Source organism: Candoia aspera, chromosome 2 (assembly GCF_035149785.1).
Source record: "Candoia aspera isolate rCanAsp1 chromosome 2, rCanAsp1.hap2, whole genome shotgun sequence".
NCBI classification, from domain to species: Eukaryota; Metazoa; Chordata; class Lepidosauria; order Squamata; family Boidae; genus Candoia; species Candoia aspera.
Genome location: NC_086154.1, coordinates 145,161,374 through 145,178,097, shown reverse-complemented (window position 1 = coordinate 145,178,097; position 16,724 = coordinate 145,161,374). Strand labels below are relative to the sequence as shown.

General features: G+C 40.0%; 1 protein-coding gene across 1 annotated transcript; it reads left to right on the top strand.

Moving 5' to 3' along the window:
- Positions 1-311: 311 nt before the first annotated feature.
- MVB12A (multivesicular body subunit 12A) lies at positions 312-16,610 on the top strand. The gene is made up of 9 exons (XM_063294001.1): positions 312-450; positions 6,669-6,767; positions 6,853-6,949; positions 9,873-9,999; positions 10,089-10,205; positions 13,240-13,340; positions 15,110-15,174; positions 15,928-15,984; positions 16,192-16,610. The coding sequence occupies exons 1-9, from the start codon at positions 385-387 to the stop codon at positions 16,252-16,254; spliced, it is 792 nt and encodes a 263-aa protein (XP_063150071.1). The 5' UTR covers positions 312-384; the 3' UTR covers positions 16,255-16,610.
- The last annotated feature ends 114 nt before the right edge of the window (positions 16,611-16,724 follow it).

Sequence of the window (16,724 nt, the reverse complement as noted above, 5' to 3'; positions counted from 1 at the left end):
TCAAACCGCCCCTTTAACTAGCACTTCCTAACTCAAGGGAGAATTTGTAAAGAGCAACGTAACAGGACAAAAAGGGCCGCCGCTCTCTTACACGGCGCGGGCGCGCAGCGTTATCCCGGTATTCTGACGACAGCAAGCAAGCAAGCACGATATTTAATTGGATGCTCGTGCAGAAGAGGCCCGCCAATCAGAGCAGTCTCCATTAGAAGTGAGGAGCCTAACGTCTGTTCTAGGGGGCGGGCTGAAAAGCTCAGAGGTCTCCGGGTGGTTTTTCTCGCTTTCGTTCTGTTCGCCTCTCGCGGCCGTTTCTCTTCGTGTCCGTTTTGTTAACGTATTTTAACGGCTTCCTGAATCCGAAGACGGTTGAACCGTCCTAGAGCTGGTATGATCGTTCCGCTCACCGGTCTAGGCTGGACTTCGTCTAATGTGCCGGTTGCTAGCTGGATTCCGGTGAGAAAAGCAGTCACGTCTCCTTCCTTTGTAGCGCCCCGTCTCTGGGGGAGACCTCTTCCCTCTCTTCACGGCCGGGAGATTGAGGGCGAGGCTCGCGATCTTTTTTCCTTTAAGAGAGGAGCTGGAAGGTAGGGAGCTAGTCCGACCAACCGACTTCCTCTGCTGAACCTTCCCACCGCCCTGGCTTACGTTTTTCCCTTTCCTTAAAAATGACTGTCGGGCGGGGAGGCAGACTTTTTTTTTTTTAAGAGAAGTCGGAAGCCTGACTGGAGATTTCCACAGCCAGAAACACGTTTTTTTTTATTACTGTTCGATAGATAAAAGGAAAAGCGCCCTTGAGCAAATGCTGGTTGGGTGTCCCTTTTTGAAGCAACGAAGTATGTAATATGTTGAGCGTTATCGTTTTACAGCAGCGCTTCTCAAACTTTGCGATAACGTGTCCCCCTGAAATGATAAGTTTGTGTAACCCCCCTCCCCGATGAATAAAGCTAGATAATAAACCACTTCCTGTGATTGGTGGAGATGGCTGGATCCCTATTAGTCAAGATTCAGACTGACTCTGGTACAGAAATGGCCTTGGTTGCTTTAGTTACCTTTGCCATAGCAAGGTTCCCTCTTGGTCCTGCTAGACATTTTAGTGGCTTTTGATACCTTCTGGACCATCTGCAAGAGCTGGGTGTTGGAGTGGTTCTGCTGTTGCCTGAGAGGATGGCTCCAGTCAGTTCTCATGAGTCCTTGGATGCTTCAGGCTGGGGTGTCACATGTCAGTGCTCTTCCCTATGTTATTTAAATTGCTGGGCAAAATAGTTTTGACAGGGTTAAAATTATGGACATGTTATAAAAAGCACTTGTGTATTTGTGTCAATATAGGAGTATGTCTTCCTTGCACAAGTAGGCCACTTGAAAATACTATTCTATAAGGCAGGTAAATGAGGTTGGGAATGCTATTGTAACAGAGATGGGTGTTAGTGTGACATAGGAAATACCCCAGTTTGTATCTTACCTATAAAGTTGGAAGTATTGTTCTAGCCAAGCAGTCCTCTGCTCTATATTTCCATCTCCAAAACAGGATAATAGGAATGCCCTATTTTGTCGGGCTTTTGTGAGAATTGCTGCGATTATACTACTAACCTTCAAACAGTTGATCTCTAACAATTAGTTAAAGCTTTGCTATTGGAAACAAGAAAGGGTGATACCTTTGATAAATGACTGGAAATACTTATTTATCATATTTGTATAGCCACCCATCTCACATAATGACTCTGGCTGGTGTACATAAAACAAAATACATAACAACAAAATACATAAAAACCAATAAAACCACAACTTAAAATAAAAAACAAAAAGACAAAATGGCAGAAGCATATAGAGAGTGCATCAGTTAATAATCATATAACCATCTGATGGGCTCCACTCTACCATGGGATTCCCAAGCTTGTTGACAAAACCATGCTTTGAGGGCCTTCTGGAAGGCCAACAGGATTGAGCCAGCCTCAACTTGAGGGAATGATGTTCCACAGGGCAGTGATACAGCAGAAAAGGCTTCCCTCCTGGGACCTGCCAGGTGAAACTCCCTAGCTGCCTCTCCTACTGGAACTGATGGGATGGATAGATTTCACTGGGGAGAGGTGATCCCTCAAATAATTTTAGGAGTTGGAGTCAGTTGGGAAGTGGCAGAGAGGAAAAATTGAGAAAGATTGATGGTGAAAACAAAAGGGTTAAAAAAATTAAGGACTAATTTTAGAACAAAAAAATGAAGGGAAAGCTGGGATAATTAGGAGGTTAGGAGTTTCACCAAAGAAGTCTGAAGAATAAGCAAATTAAGGAGGAAAATTAAAGCTTTGTTGCAGGTTTTAAAACATTTTAAAGCACCTATTATAATTTTTTGCATTAGGATATTGTTTTGAGTGGGATAAATCAATATCTCAATTGTCATCTCTATATGTTCAGTAAAATCCATTTATTGCTGAAAACTATGTGTTGGATTTTTAATTAATAAGTCTACTCCTGACTATCCTGCTATTAAAAAAGGAAATCCTATAAATGGTAAAAGTTATTACTGAACAGGCTTAGCTGTGAGAGGCAACAGTCGGTCTTGGCAATGTAGCTGAGTGGTGGCAGTCAGGAACAAATTCTAGGAGAACTAGGAGAGATCTAATCCCTGAATTGCTATAGAGAGTATTTATTTCAAACCATTTGTGATGATGAATTGGTGAGGAATCATGTCTGGTGTTTTGTTAGTCACCAGCCTCCATAGGCATGATAATACTGCTACCCCAAGTTCCAAACTGGTTTGGCTGTATTTAATCCTGACTAAGTAATTTGTCTTCAGCAAAGGATCGTTACCTTGTCGTGGTGCTGGAGCTTGAGCACCTCAATGATGCCATGAGCTAAACCGTGAAGGGCCACCCAAGACGGGAAGGTCATGACAGAGAGGTCAGACTAAATGCGATCCCTGGGGAAGGTAATGGCAACCCACCTCGGTATTCTTGCCGTGAAAACTAAATGGATCAGTACAACCAGAGATATGTCGGTATACCATCGGAAGATGAGACCCCCAGGTCGGAAGATGGTCAAAATGCTACTGGGGAGGAACAGAGGATGAGCTCAACTAGGCCCAGACGTGATGACGCAGCTAGCTCAAAGCCGAAAGGACGGCTAGCGGCCGACGGTGCTGGTGGTGAACGGCGAATCCAATGTTCTAAGGATCAACACACCATCGGAACCTGGAATGTAAGATCTATGAGCCAGGGCAAATTGGATGTGGTTATTGGTGAGATGTCAAGATTAAAGATAGACATTCTGGGCGTCAGTGAACTGAAATGGACTGGAATGGGCCACTTCACATCAAATGACCACCAGATCTACTACTGTGGACAAGAGGACCACAGAAGAAATGGAGTAGCCTTCATAATTAATAGTAAAGTGGCTAAAGCAGTGCTTGGATACAACCCCAAAAACGACAGAATGATCTCAATTCGAATTCAGGGCAAGCCATCTAACATCACAGTGATCCAAATATACGCCCCAACCACAAATGCTGAAGAAGCTGAAGTAGAGCAGTTCTATGAGGATCTGCAGCACCTACTGGACAACACGCCTAAAAGAGATGTTATTTTCATCACAGGAGACTGGAATGCTAAGGTGGGCAGTCAAATGACACCTGGAATTACAGGTAAGTATGGCCTGGGAGAACAAAACGAAGCAGGACACAGGCTGATAGAATTTTGCCAAGACAATTCACTCTGCATAACAAACACTCTCTTCCAACAACCTAAGAGACGGCTTTATACATGGACTTCACCAGATGGACAACACCGAAATCAGATTGACTACATCCTTTGCAGCCAAAGGTGGCGGACATCTGTACAGTCGGTAAAAACAAGGCCTGGAGCTGACTGTAGTTCAGATCACGAACTTCTTCTTGCACAATTTAGGATCAGACTAAAGAGATTAGGGAAGACCCACAGATCAGCTAGATATGAGCTCACTAATATTCCTCAGGAATATGCAGTGGAGGTGAAGAATAGATTTAAGGGACTGGACTTAGTAGATAGGATCCCGGAAGAACTCTGGACAGAAGTTGGCAGCATTGTTCAGGAGGCGGCAACAAAATACATCCCAAAGAAAGAGAAAACCAAGAAGGCAAAATGGCTGTCTGCTGAGACACTAGAAGTAGCCCAAGAAAGAAGGAAAGCAAAAGGCAACAGTGATAGGGGGAGATATGCCCAATCAAATGCAAAATTCCAGAGGTTAGCCAGAAGAGGTAAGGAATTATTTTTAAACAAGCAATGCGCGGAAGTGGAAGAAGACAATAGAATAGGAAGGACAAGAGACCTCTTCCAGAAAATTAGAAACATTGGAGGTAAATTCCAGGCCAAAATGGGTATGATCAAAAACAAAGATGGCAAGGACCTAACAGAAGCAGAAGAGATCAAGAAAAGGTGGCAAGAATATACAGAAGACCTGTATAGGAAGGATAACAATATCGGGGATAGCTTTGACGGTGTGGTCGGTGAGCTAGAGCCAGACATCCTGAAGAGTGAGGTTGAGTGGGCCTTAAGAAGCATTGCTAATAACAAGGCAACAGGAGACGACGGCATCCCAGCTGAACTGTTCAAAATCTTGCAAGATGATGCTGTCAAGGTAATGCATGCTATATGCCAGCAAATTTGGAAAACACAAGAATGGCCATCAGACTGGAAAAAATCAACTTATATCCCCATACCAAAAAAGGGAAACACTAAAGAATGTTCAAACTATCGAACAGTGGCACTCATTTCACATGCCAGTAAGGTAATGCTCAAGATCCTGCAAGGTAGACTTCAGCAATTCATGGAGCGAGAATTGCCAGATGTACAAGCTGGGTTTAGAAAAGGCAGAGGAACTAGAGACCAAATTGCCAATATCCGCTGGATAATGGAAAAAGCCAGGGAGTTTCAGAAAAACATCTATTTCTGTTTTATTGACTATTCTAAAGCCTTTGACTGTGTGGACCATAACAAATTGTGGCAAGTTCTTAGTGGTATGGGGATACCAAGTCATCTTGTATGCCTCCTGAAGAATCTGTATAACGACCAAGTAGCAACAGTAAGAACAGACCACGGAACAACAGACTGGTTTAAGATTGGGAAAGGAGTACGGCAGGGCTGTATCCTCTCACCCTACCTATTCAACTTGTATGCAGAACACATCATGCGACAAGCTGGCCTTGAGGAATCCAAGGCTGGAGTTAAAATCTCTGGAAGAAACATTAACAATCTCAGATATGCAGATGATACCACTTTGATGGCTGAAAGTGAAGAGGAACTGAGGAGCCTTATGATGAAGGTGAAAGAAGAAAGTGCAAAAGCTGGCTTGCAGCTAAACCTCAAAAAAACCAAGATTATGGCAACCAGCTTGATTGATAACTGGCAAATAGAGGGAGAAAATGTAGAAGCAGTGAAAGACTTTGTATTCCTAGGTGCAAAGATTACTGCAGATGCTGACTGCAGTCAGGAAATCAGAAGACGCTTAATCCTTGGGAGAAGAGCAATGACAAATCTCGATAAAATAGTTAAGAGCAGAGACATCACACTGACAACAAAGGTCCGCATAGTTAAAGCAATGGTGTTCCCCGTAGTAACATATGGCTGCGAGAGCTGGACCATAAGGAAGGCTGAGCGAAGGAAGATCGATGCTTTTGAACTGTGGTGTTGGAGGAAAATTCTGAGAGTGCCTTGGACTGCAAGAAGATCCAACCAGTCCATCCTCCAGGAAATAAAGCCAGACTGCTCACTTGAGGGAATGATATTAAAGGCAAAACTGAAATACTTTGGCCACATAATGAGAAGACAGGACACCCCGGAGAAGATGCTGATGCTAGGGAGAGTGGAAGGCAAAAGGAAGAGGGGCCGACCAAGGGCAAGATGGATGGATGATATTCTAGAGGTGACGGACTCGTCCCTGGGGGAGCTGGGAGTGTTGACGACCGACAGGAAGCTCTGGCGTGGGCTGGTCCATGAAGTCACGAAGAGTCGGAAGCGACTAAACGAATAAACAACAAAAAAAAGTAATTTGTTTCTTCCCCACTTCACTACTTCCTGATGTCCTCAGTGTGTCCCAGGATACCAGGGTTTTTGGCTAGCTACCTGCTCTGTCCTGCTTGCTCTTTTCATGCTTTACCATCTGCTAATGTTGTGCTGTTTAACACAGAGCCTCTGATTAATTGGCGAATTCCTGGATATTTTTTTAAACAATGAATGACATGGGGCCTAATTAACTTGCAGAATTTGTTTCATCCCTTTACATGTGTATGAGTGCATATGCCTTTTATCTAACAAACCAAGCCTTTCTAGTGTCATCAAACATTAAAAATATCTTCAGAGGAAATCTGTATGAGATTACAGTAATCTGTTCCTCTAAACCTAAACTAAAAGCTTAGACACATACTTGCTATTGTTTTGCTACATTTTCTTCAACTGTTGTAGCTCAGCCCCAAAGTTTCCAAAACTTACTGCTATATTCTGTACACTCGGAAGAGAATTGTTTGTTTAGAATACTTCTATCTGTGAAGTTGGGGACGTGTCAACATACCATAAATCACTGGTAGGTTACATACTCTGTGTGCAAGAGGACCCAGGTTCAGTCTCTTGTATCCCCAGGCAGGATTGGAAAGATCCTTGCTAGTGTTTTTTTGCCTTGTTTCATAAAAGTCTCTCTCTCGTTCTTCTTAGATCACAACAACTGTGGAAGGAGCACCTGCTAACTTTGGAAAGGGATTTTCACAGAAATATGGCTATTACCTCTGCTTTACTTTATCTATAAACAGTTCGGTAAGAAGGCTGCTAGGTTGAGATTGAGATAGGCTAGGGGTAGGCAGTGTAGCTGGTGACTATTATGGAATCTGCTTCTTTTCAGAATCCAACTGGAGATGTATTATATGATGTGATGATCCTGAGTGAGAAATCACCACTACCTTCTGGATATACCTATGCTAAAGAATTTCTGGATCCAAGTGAGTCTGCCTGGCTATTTGACTCATTTATTCTGGTTTGTTCTAAACTTGCTATAACAGTCTAATATGTCTTCTCCTAAACAGTGGCATGTAACTTAGGGCAGAGCCATGCGCAGTCATAACAACTAACCTGTAGAACTAACTACTCAAAATCACATGTTATAATTTTGACTATTATAAACATGGAAGATCATGACTGAGGTCCGAAAAAGTAAATTTAAAATGAACATAACACACAAATAACAGAGTTTCTAATAGGATTTATTTCTATTAGCTAATGAAAGATGCTGTAAGTGCCATGCTTGTTATAATGCTTCTGTTCTCTAAAGTGAGAGGTGCCCCATCTGTTTGTACATAGTTCTGTTTGATCCAATTATGAGTGGTCATGAATTCAATTTTCTTCCTCTTCTGCTCTTCAGTTGCTGTGATATAGCAACGTTTTGTATGGCCACTGGGTTTTGTTTTGTTTGTTCTGCTTTCTTGTAGTGGTGAACGCTTCAAATGAATATGAGGCCCAAATCTATTTACTACCTAAATTTGTGACTGGAACAAACTGTCAAACTTTATTATTGTGACAAACAATAACTCTTTACCTGTTTTTATTTTTTGAGAGAGAGAGAGCCAGTTTGGTGTCGTAGTTAAGGCACCAGGCTAGAAACCGGGAGACTGTGAGTTCTAGTCCTGCCTTGGGCACAAAGCCAGCTGGGTGACCTTGGGCCAGTTCAGTCTCCCTCTCACAGGCCTAGGAAGGAGGCAGGGCAAACTGCTTCCGAACATCTTGCCAAGATAACTGCAGGGACTTGACCAGGCAGTCTCCAAGAATTGGACATGATTGAATGGAATATATATTTATATTTATATTTATATTTATATTTATATTTATATTTATATTTATATTTATATTTATATTTATATTTATATTTATATTTATATATATTCATTCATTCATTCATTCATTCATTCATTCTTGTTTTAAAGTGTTTTATTTTGTATGCAAAAAGAAAAAAATACAGAAAATTGTATTTCATATGCTGATTGAATATAACACACAGACACATCTGCAATTAAATAAGTTAACTTAATAGGAAAAAAATAGGAAATTAAATATATAAGCTTACTATGTATAGTTGAAATTTCTCTATAGTGACTCACAGCAAAAAATTCTTATTCAAATATTCAAAATATAATTGATGGAGAATTATTAATATAGGGCTATTATTTTATAAAGCACATGCTAAATCCTATAGTGTTTGAAGTTGAGGTTTGCTAGTCCATATCTAGACCCATTTTGTTCTATGTATTTCTGGATTGTTTCCTTAGAGTCAGTTGGAAGAGCCCTTGAGCCTTCAAAGGTAGAAAGTCTGTTTTTATATTTGTGTATGCATGAGCACATACACGCATATGTGCACCTTGCATACGTATAGCATTTTATAATAGATTTGGCTGGTCTGTGTCATTAAAGAGACTTATATGTGCAGCATGTGGAAATAATTTGTGTTTCAAATATTCTACATTGGAAGCTTATATCAGTGAGTACATTTTCAAGTAGTTTGCCATTTTTATTAAGGGCAGGCTTCCAGGACCTTTTTGGGTGGCCATTAGCACACCCATAAACACACTTTTGGCAACAGTAGACCATAAACACACTTTTGGCAACAAAAGACCAGTATTTGACAGGATAATTTTTCAGGATTCATTTTAAGTAAGAAACATCTGGTTTTAAGGTATCTATTTTACTGAATCCATCAGAAAATAAGCCAAAACATCTTCCTGCTGTGCTCTCATGACCTTTGCAGGATATTGTTAATTTTTTTTTCAAATAATTTTATTAAGAATTACAAATAGAATAAAAACTAATACTACAAAAATTATAAGAATACCAAAAAAAAAAACCCAGAAAAAGAAAAAAAGAAAAAAAGAAAAAGAAGTAACTTCCCCTTTCATCCCAGCAAGTAAAAATAATGTCAGTAGCTTATCACCATCTCTTAATATAACATATACTGTCTTTACCCATAACTTATCTCTTGGCTAAAAAACAAAATCCAAAAGCCTCGTCATTTGTTCTTTATCAGCAAAAGTCCAGTAAGGGAAACCAGATATAACTTACTTTCTGTTTTAAACTTGATCGATTTCTGTTCTTTTTTTTTTTTTTGTCCCAAGAATCTTTGAAAACTTTAACACTCTTTTGTACATCCAGTAAGAGAAAGTTATCCAAGTTGCTTTTCTGGTTTAGTAATTGTACATCTGCTTTAAGCAACAAAACAGCCACTGGTTTCATTTGTATATCCAGTACTCCATTGCTTGACACATTTAAATGCACATTCAGATTAATTTCAGATTTATCCAGTGTAGATTTTTCTTCTTCTGTAACATCATTGACACACAATCTATATATCAAGTAATTTCAAAGACCAGTATTCAAAAATATCCATCAAAATTTTTTGCTTCATTCTTTATTACAAGACAAATTTATTATCCTCTAGCTCCCTCTAGTGTCAAACCTTCAAAGTCCCATTATCATATTTCCTCTTAAAAAAAAACCCCAAATACCATTTCCCAGGGAAAGAATTCTTCTAATTAATTCAAAACTATAATTCCAAGACCATCTGGACCCTTAATCCATTGTTCACTTTAAAAAGGCATTCCCCCCGCTGCAAAAAGATTGTCCATCTTAATATAGAGCACCTGATGCACTGATATACATATTTGGAAACAAAATAGAAGTGGATTAAAACTAGCCTTCATGGAATAACATGCAGATTTTCTGCATGAAATGGAGCTGAGTACAATCACAAGATGAGTTTGAGTTTGTTCCTGGGTTTGTCTTGGATGCATAGCAGTGATCTTCCTGCTTATGAAGGCAGGATGCCTGTTGTTCCAATGTCCTTTGACTGCAGCCTTGCTTTTCTGCCTCCTATTCTAGAAACTTCCATCTCCAAGAAGAAGAGGCTGTGTGTCAAGCTGATCCCAATGGGTGCGGCAGAAACAGCTGTGTGTGACATCATTCTAAGCAGCAAGAGCAGAGTGGTCCCAAATTACATACGTGTTGGGTGAGGTGCTGCTATCCATGTCCTCTGCCCTCACACATTGTCACAGCTTTGAAAGACTTACAAGCTTTATTTGTATTCCTCCCAACTAGGGAAATAAGTGGTTTTGCCCTTTGGTGTAAAAAGGAACACCTACTCAAGCCTAAACCCCTTCCCAAGCCGAGGAGCTTCAGTCTAGAAATGAACCAGCTTTCACTAGAGACAGCAAAGTAAGTTTTAATAGATCCTGTACATTCCGGTGGCGTGTGATCTGCCATAATTTCCTTTTTTTCAATAGCATACTGTATATGTACAAAATGTTAGTAAAATATCTAATGTTTGCAAAAACATTATGTCATGTAACAGTAGTGTTATTCCTAAGTCTCACTCAGCCTATACATGAAGCAAGATAACTGTCACCAGGCAAAAAGCAGCTTGAGTAGGTTTGTAGGACTAAAGAAAAAGGCCAGTAAAAGGGCTGACTAGATAGCAGAGTCAGAAACTTGGGTCTTAAGAAGCAATGTTGGGAAGAGATTTCATGACATTAAGACTCTTCCCTAGGGTTGTCATGATTGCACCTCAGAACACTAGAAGAAAAAGCAGTGTTTTTTATTATTTTTTTTGTCTATTTCTGGAAGTGTCCAAGTCAGAATCTAGTTTCATTATTAGATTAAACATGAGGTTTATGGAAAATGGAGAACATCAGAGGGAAACTAGATATCCTATTAACAAAGTTGAGGATAATTTTATATGGGGTACTAGGTTAAAAGTTAGTTAAGCTGTCATTCATGAGATTGATTAATTTTGGACTACTGTGATGCACTCTCCATGGGGCTGCCCTTGAAGAGCATTCGGAAGAATGCAGCTGCCTGGGTTGTAAATAGTTTCGGCTATTCCGCACATGTAACACCACTGCTTCATGGGCTGCATTCATTGTCATTGTGTTTCCAGCTGCAATTCAAGGTGCTGGTTGTCACCTTTAAAGCCCTTCATGGCTTGGGATCGGATTACATAAGGGACTGCCTTTTCCCAGTTGTCTCTGTCCATCCAATCTGGTCCAGCAGGATGGGCATGCTCCGGGTCCCATCAGCCAAGGAATGTTGGCTGGTGGGGACCAGGAGACATGCCTTTTCTGCTGTGGCGCCAGCTGTCTGGAACATCCTTCCAGATTAGGATGGCCCCGACCCTTTTGGCTTTTCGGAAGGCCTTGAAGACATGGCTTTGTGCCTGGACCTGGGGCTCTGAGTGTGCAAAGGGCCTTGTTTCATGGTCGTCCTGACACCAACGAATTTTAAGATCTCTTGGCTGTATTTATATTTAATTTTCTGTATTGTTTTTATTGTTTATTTTTTTATTATCGTTAGCCACTCAGCGTCACTGGTTTGAGATGGATGGCTATATAAATTAAATAAATAAAATTAAGCTCTTCATGGCTTGGGACTGGGTTACCTTAGGGACTGTCTTTTCCCAGTTGTCTCTGCCCATCCAATCCAGTCCAGCAGGATGGGCATGTTCCAGGTCGTCAGCCAAGAAATGTTGGCTGGCAGGGGCCAGGAGACATCCCTTTTCTGCTGTAGCGCCTGCCCTCTGGAACATCCTCCCTGCTGAGATTAGGATTGCCCTGACCCTACTGGCTTTTTGGAAGGCCTTGAAGCCAGCCACAACCTGGCTATGTGTCTGGGTCTGGGGTCTTAAGTATGTGAATGGCTCCAGTTCCTGGTTGTGTTCACACCGACAGATTTTAATATCTCCTGGCCGCTACTTGTATTTAATTGCTTTTTGCACTGTTTTAATTGTTCAATTGTTTTTATGAATGTTAGCCACCCAGCTGGTTTGAGATGGGTGGCTATATAAGTTGAATGAATGAATGAATAAGTAAATAAATAAATACCTCATGCCATACCTGTGATGCAGGCAAGGACAAGCTCAGATTTACTGGCTGTGTAAAAGTAGCAGCAGATAAGTGCTCCTTGCCATCATTTCCATTTTCCTGTCTCTGAGGAGCAGGATCTTGATCATGAAATGCTCCAAGTTTCTTCAGGGCTTTGCATGCCTGATCTCCTGGGATGGACCCTGTCTTCTTGTGCTGAGCCTCTGAAGTGGTTAGCATGAGATATGGGGAAAAAGTATCATAGAGAGAGCCCTAAATTTGGGACATTTCTGAAGGCAGGCAGGCTAAAATGTGATCACTATCGAGCTTCCCTGCCCCTATCACTTGGGGTTGACAATTTCAGCTGAAACTAATCCTAGAATTCCCCCCCCCAAAAAAAACCTCCCAAACAAATGTGAGTGTATGACTTGTAAATTTATATATACATACTGGCCAGAACAAAAAAAAAACCCAATTAACTAGTATTAAATGAATTAATAACCACTGTTTAAAATTAATTGCCTGTAAAGTACAGTATCTGATTTGTAAAATTAATCCCTGTGCACATACACAAAAGCATTCTGTATCCAGTACAAATCAGATTGATAAGAAGTTTTTGTGCTGGGTTACAAGAAAAACAGAAGCTTATCCCTGCTTATTCCATAGCATGTCCCATTATGTTCAGTGGCCCTTACTCCCACGTTAACATATGCTTAGGACTTCTGGTTCTGTTGTGTCATTATGTTAGTTTCACCATCCTCTCATTAGCCCCACATGAAATAAGCAAGTATCTCCAGTAGAGTTCCTCCTTCACTGATTTAGGAACCTGTTTTCCCAGCCCTAATTCACATGAACAGCCTACATGGAAAGAAGAGGCTCAACATTGCAAGGACACAAACTCTTCTCCTAGAGAGTGACAAAAGGAGGGAGAGACAACAGGAATCAATAATTATTCTGGCTCTTTTATGATTGCCCAAGTAACAAAAGTGCATTATTCTGTTAATATATATGTTATCTTTTTAAAATTACATTACAACTACGTTTCACTCACTTTTTATTAAGTTTTTAATTTATTTTAAATTGGTTTTTGTAGTGTGCACTTCTCACCTCCCTGAGGAGGAAGAATTAGATACATTTAAAATTATTGTTACTCTCGTATTTTAAAAAGGGCAGAGGTTTGTCTTGGATGTGCTGCAGCACTGTATTGTAAATCTCTGCTATCTGTGCATTTTCAAAGACAGAAAAAATATATTTTCTGATATTTTCAAAATATCAGAAAAAATACTATGGAAGCTGTCCACTATACTATCCCAGCAGAGATTCTGGGAATCATTGAAACAATACAGTTCATAACCTACTAACAGACCTTGTGTGTTTCATTTTAATCCTTTCAGTGTAGACCCTCCATCAGAAAAGCCATTCGGTTCCAAAAGGCAAGCTACCATTAAGAGACATGAATCTATATATGATGCATCAAATGCCTGTAGTATTTCAGGTAAATACTTTCAATTCAAGGAGGTGAAGCGCACTTTGCTCTTATGGGAGAAAGACACACAGAACTGGACTGCAAGCAGTGCTCCAGTGGGCATATTCGCTCTTTCTTGAAGCTTGGTGTGATTTGTCCTGTAGTTGTAAGGTGGAATGTGAATGTTTGTTATATATAGCACAGTTAATATGGTGACCAGTTGTTTGTTTACATCTGCCAGGGAAGAATTGATACCATGGTTAAAGATGATTAATACCTCTTTGCAGGAGGGAGTTGTTTCTTCTTAGGTACAGGAGGAAGCAGTTTCAAAATTGAAATCCTTGCAACTTTTGACATATCTGGATCATACTGTTCATCAGGAACCAGGATATAGGACTCAGGGGGCAGAGGTGGTGGCTAGCCTTCTAGAACACTTGGAAAGAGATATTTGGCCACTCTTACTACAGCAGTTCCATTACCAGCTGGGGGTTATTGTTCTGAAGCCACACAAGATTTTTATTTGATGCTTTAGGTTATAGGACCTGTAAAACCTACTGTTAATAATAAGGATGTGTAAAACCTACTGTTCTAGACACAGAATGTTCCAGAGCATTCTGTTGTTCCTCTAGTTTGCACTCATCTAGGGGGGTGGTCTGCAGTTTTCCAGGAACTAATTTTTGAGCTGGTTTTCTGGTGTTCAGGATGTGATCTGGCCCTAAGCTAGGCCTGTTTCAACTGGAACACGGTCCTGCTTCCAGTTCATATTAATTTCTGGAAAGCCACTGGACCACCCCTAAAATGTGAACCAGAAAATGATAGGTATGGTACATGCTTATGTACATGATTTGGTATATGAAGCTGCTGGAAAATGATTTGGAATGAGGTGCTTTTAATGTGCTTAGAGCCTTTAGCCATACTGCCTCGTCATCTGTTGTTCAAATTTAATAGGGTACTAGATGAAAGTGAACAAACTAAAGTTAAATCCAGACCAGAGTGATACATTGACATGGGAGTTGGGATGTTCTGGAAGCAGTTACACTCTCTGAAAGATCAAGTTTGTTGCCCTGGAGTGCTCTTTAATCTTGCATTGCTCCTGGTTTTTCTAATAGTAGTAGTCGTGCCAGCCTCAGCCTTTCTTGAGGCAGTCTAATTTATCATAGAAGAGTGTCAGTTTTAAGTGTGGCAGCTTGGCTGCTTAGTGGGGCATAATACATTAGTTGAGCATTGGAAAAACCTACACTGGTTGTCAGTTATTTTCTTGGCCTATAAGTGTTCTTGGTGTCCTGTTCAGACCTGTTTTGCAGCTTCCTGGAATTCTATTACTGAAATAAGCCTGCAGATAGTGATGCAATTTCCTGTATTTTGTATATCAAGTTTTGCACTATTTAAAGGGTATCCCTCCTGTGAATTATATCACATTTTGTAAGTTCTGGCTGAGCGGTCCTCTTGAAAACACTACCATTGGCGGCCAACTTCTTGTACCACATGTGGGAAAGAGCCTTCTGTGTTGCTCCCTCCCTGGGTTTAGAAAATCTATGAAGTTGTTTCTTTAAACTGGCTGTTTGAATTACAAGTATTTTGTTGCATTTAATGTAACATTATTTTTAACCTTTTACTGTTTCCTAATGAAAAATGTTTTTTTTAACCTTTTACTACAGTATTATGATTTGTTGTGTGTCACCTTGATGACTTGTTGTAAATAATCATCTACTTTAAAATATTGTTACTTTTCCCTTGGGTTTTTACTAAACAGCTTGCCATAACCATTTGAACAACCTGAGTATTTGTTTCCCTCTTAGCCATAGATGGGGTCCCTTTTACTCTGCACCCCAAGTTTGAGAACAGTGTCACTCGTGGTACCACTGTAAGTATTTTCTGTTGCAGTCATGTTTTCAGTGTAAAGGAAAAAAATAGATGAAAACGATAGATTTATCTAGGAACACAGATCTATAGCGTTATGCAAAGTTCATTATTCTGGAAATGAAACTTTGCAAAAAATACTGTTTCTGGGACATGTTGTTCCAGAAGTGATTCAGTAGTATCCAGAAATAGATCTCCAAACTAGAAGTGGCTTGAAGGTGTTCCAGATATGTCTGGAAACAGCGCCTTGCCCCAACAGTATAGTCTGTGAGTTCCATTTCCAGATTGATAAATGTTCTGGCGTTCTCCAACTGACTTGAAACTACTACTCACAAGATTCCCAGCCAGCATGGTAGCAGTGGTCTTGGCACAGATTGTTTGGTATTATTAAAATATATCTATATAGCTATAGCTATGAAAAAGAATTGACTGGTTGAGGAAATGCAGATAATGTACTGAGGAAAATGTGGGGCGATGTATGTTACTGATAGCTTTCAGTTACCATTAAAAAGCCTACCAGAAGAATTCAGTGGGCTTTCTCTTGCCTAATTCAATTAGATTGAATATTGTTAATTAGAAAACATGTTTTCCTGTAGCTGTTTGGGGGAAAGTAAGAATTGTAGGATTTGGAAGGACCATGGAATCTACTTAGTGTAGAAATCAGTTTTAGTTCTGGCAATATTGATAGGAATAATTTCTAGAAATTACAGTACAAATGGATTGATTGCAAATGACTGCTTTTGCTTTTATTTTCTAGGCCCATTCTCTATTTAAAAATTTCCACATCAAGTCTCTTGCTGACATTGAGAAAGAGGTGAGCAAAAATTAAAAGCTCAGACTCAGATCCTTGTTCCATTCAGATCAGAGCTACACAATTTTGTTTTAGCATTCTCAAAGTGAAATGTGTCTTTCTTTACACATGTATTCATGTATTACAGCTGAGCTGCAAGTTCTTCTGGTTTTGAATATGGAGATCTTGCTTCTTTGTAAATGTCACCTTTTTTGTTTTGCTTTTCTGTAGTATGACTACAGTTTTGTAGTTGAAAGAACTGCAGCTGCGAGACTCCCACCAAGCATTTCATAGCATCAGTCATTTCCTTGAGAGTTACTGCCATGAGGGGCTTTTGGACAGTCAAGCTGACTCTGCTAAGATGATGAAGTACTTGCCTCAATGGGATGGCGCTATTGGGGGCACTGCTTTAGTAGTTGAAACTAGTATAATTATAATTGTGCCGGTACTACATTTTGCTACAGGTAGGAATTGAACTACTTTTGTACACACTTTTTCAAGCATCATATCTATTTTCTATGTAAAGCACAATTTGTTAAAAATAGAGGCTTATTCTATGGGCAAAGTTATTTCTGTACTTCTTTCTGGCCATTTCAAATATTCTGAAATGCATACTGCTGCCAATAAACTATGATTTTTATGAAAAATGATACTGCTCCATAGCAACCTTCTTTAGGCAGATCTCTATTTAAAAAATTGCAAACTTGAACATCACTTCAGGATTTAATATAGAGGGAAAAAACCCAGTGATATATTAAATCAAA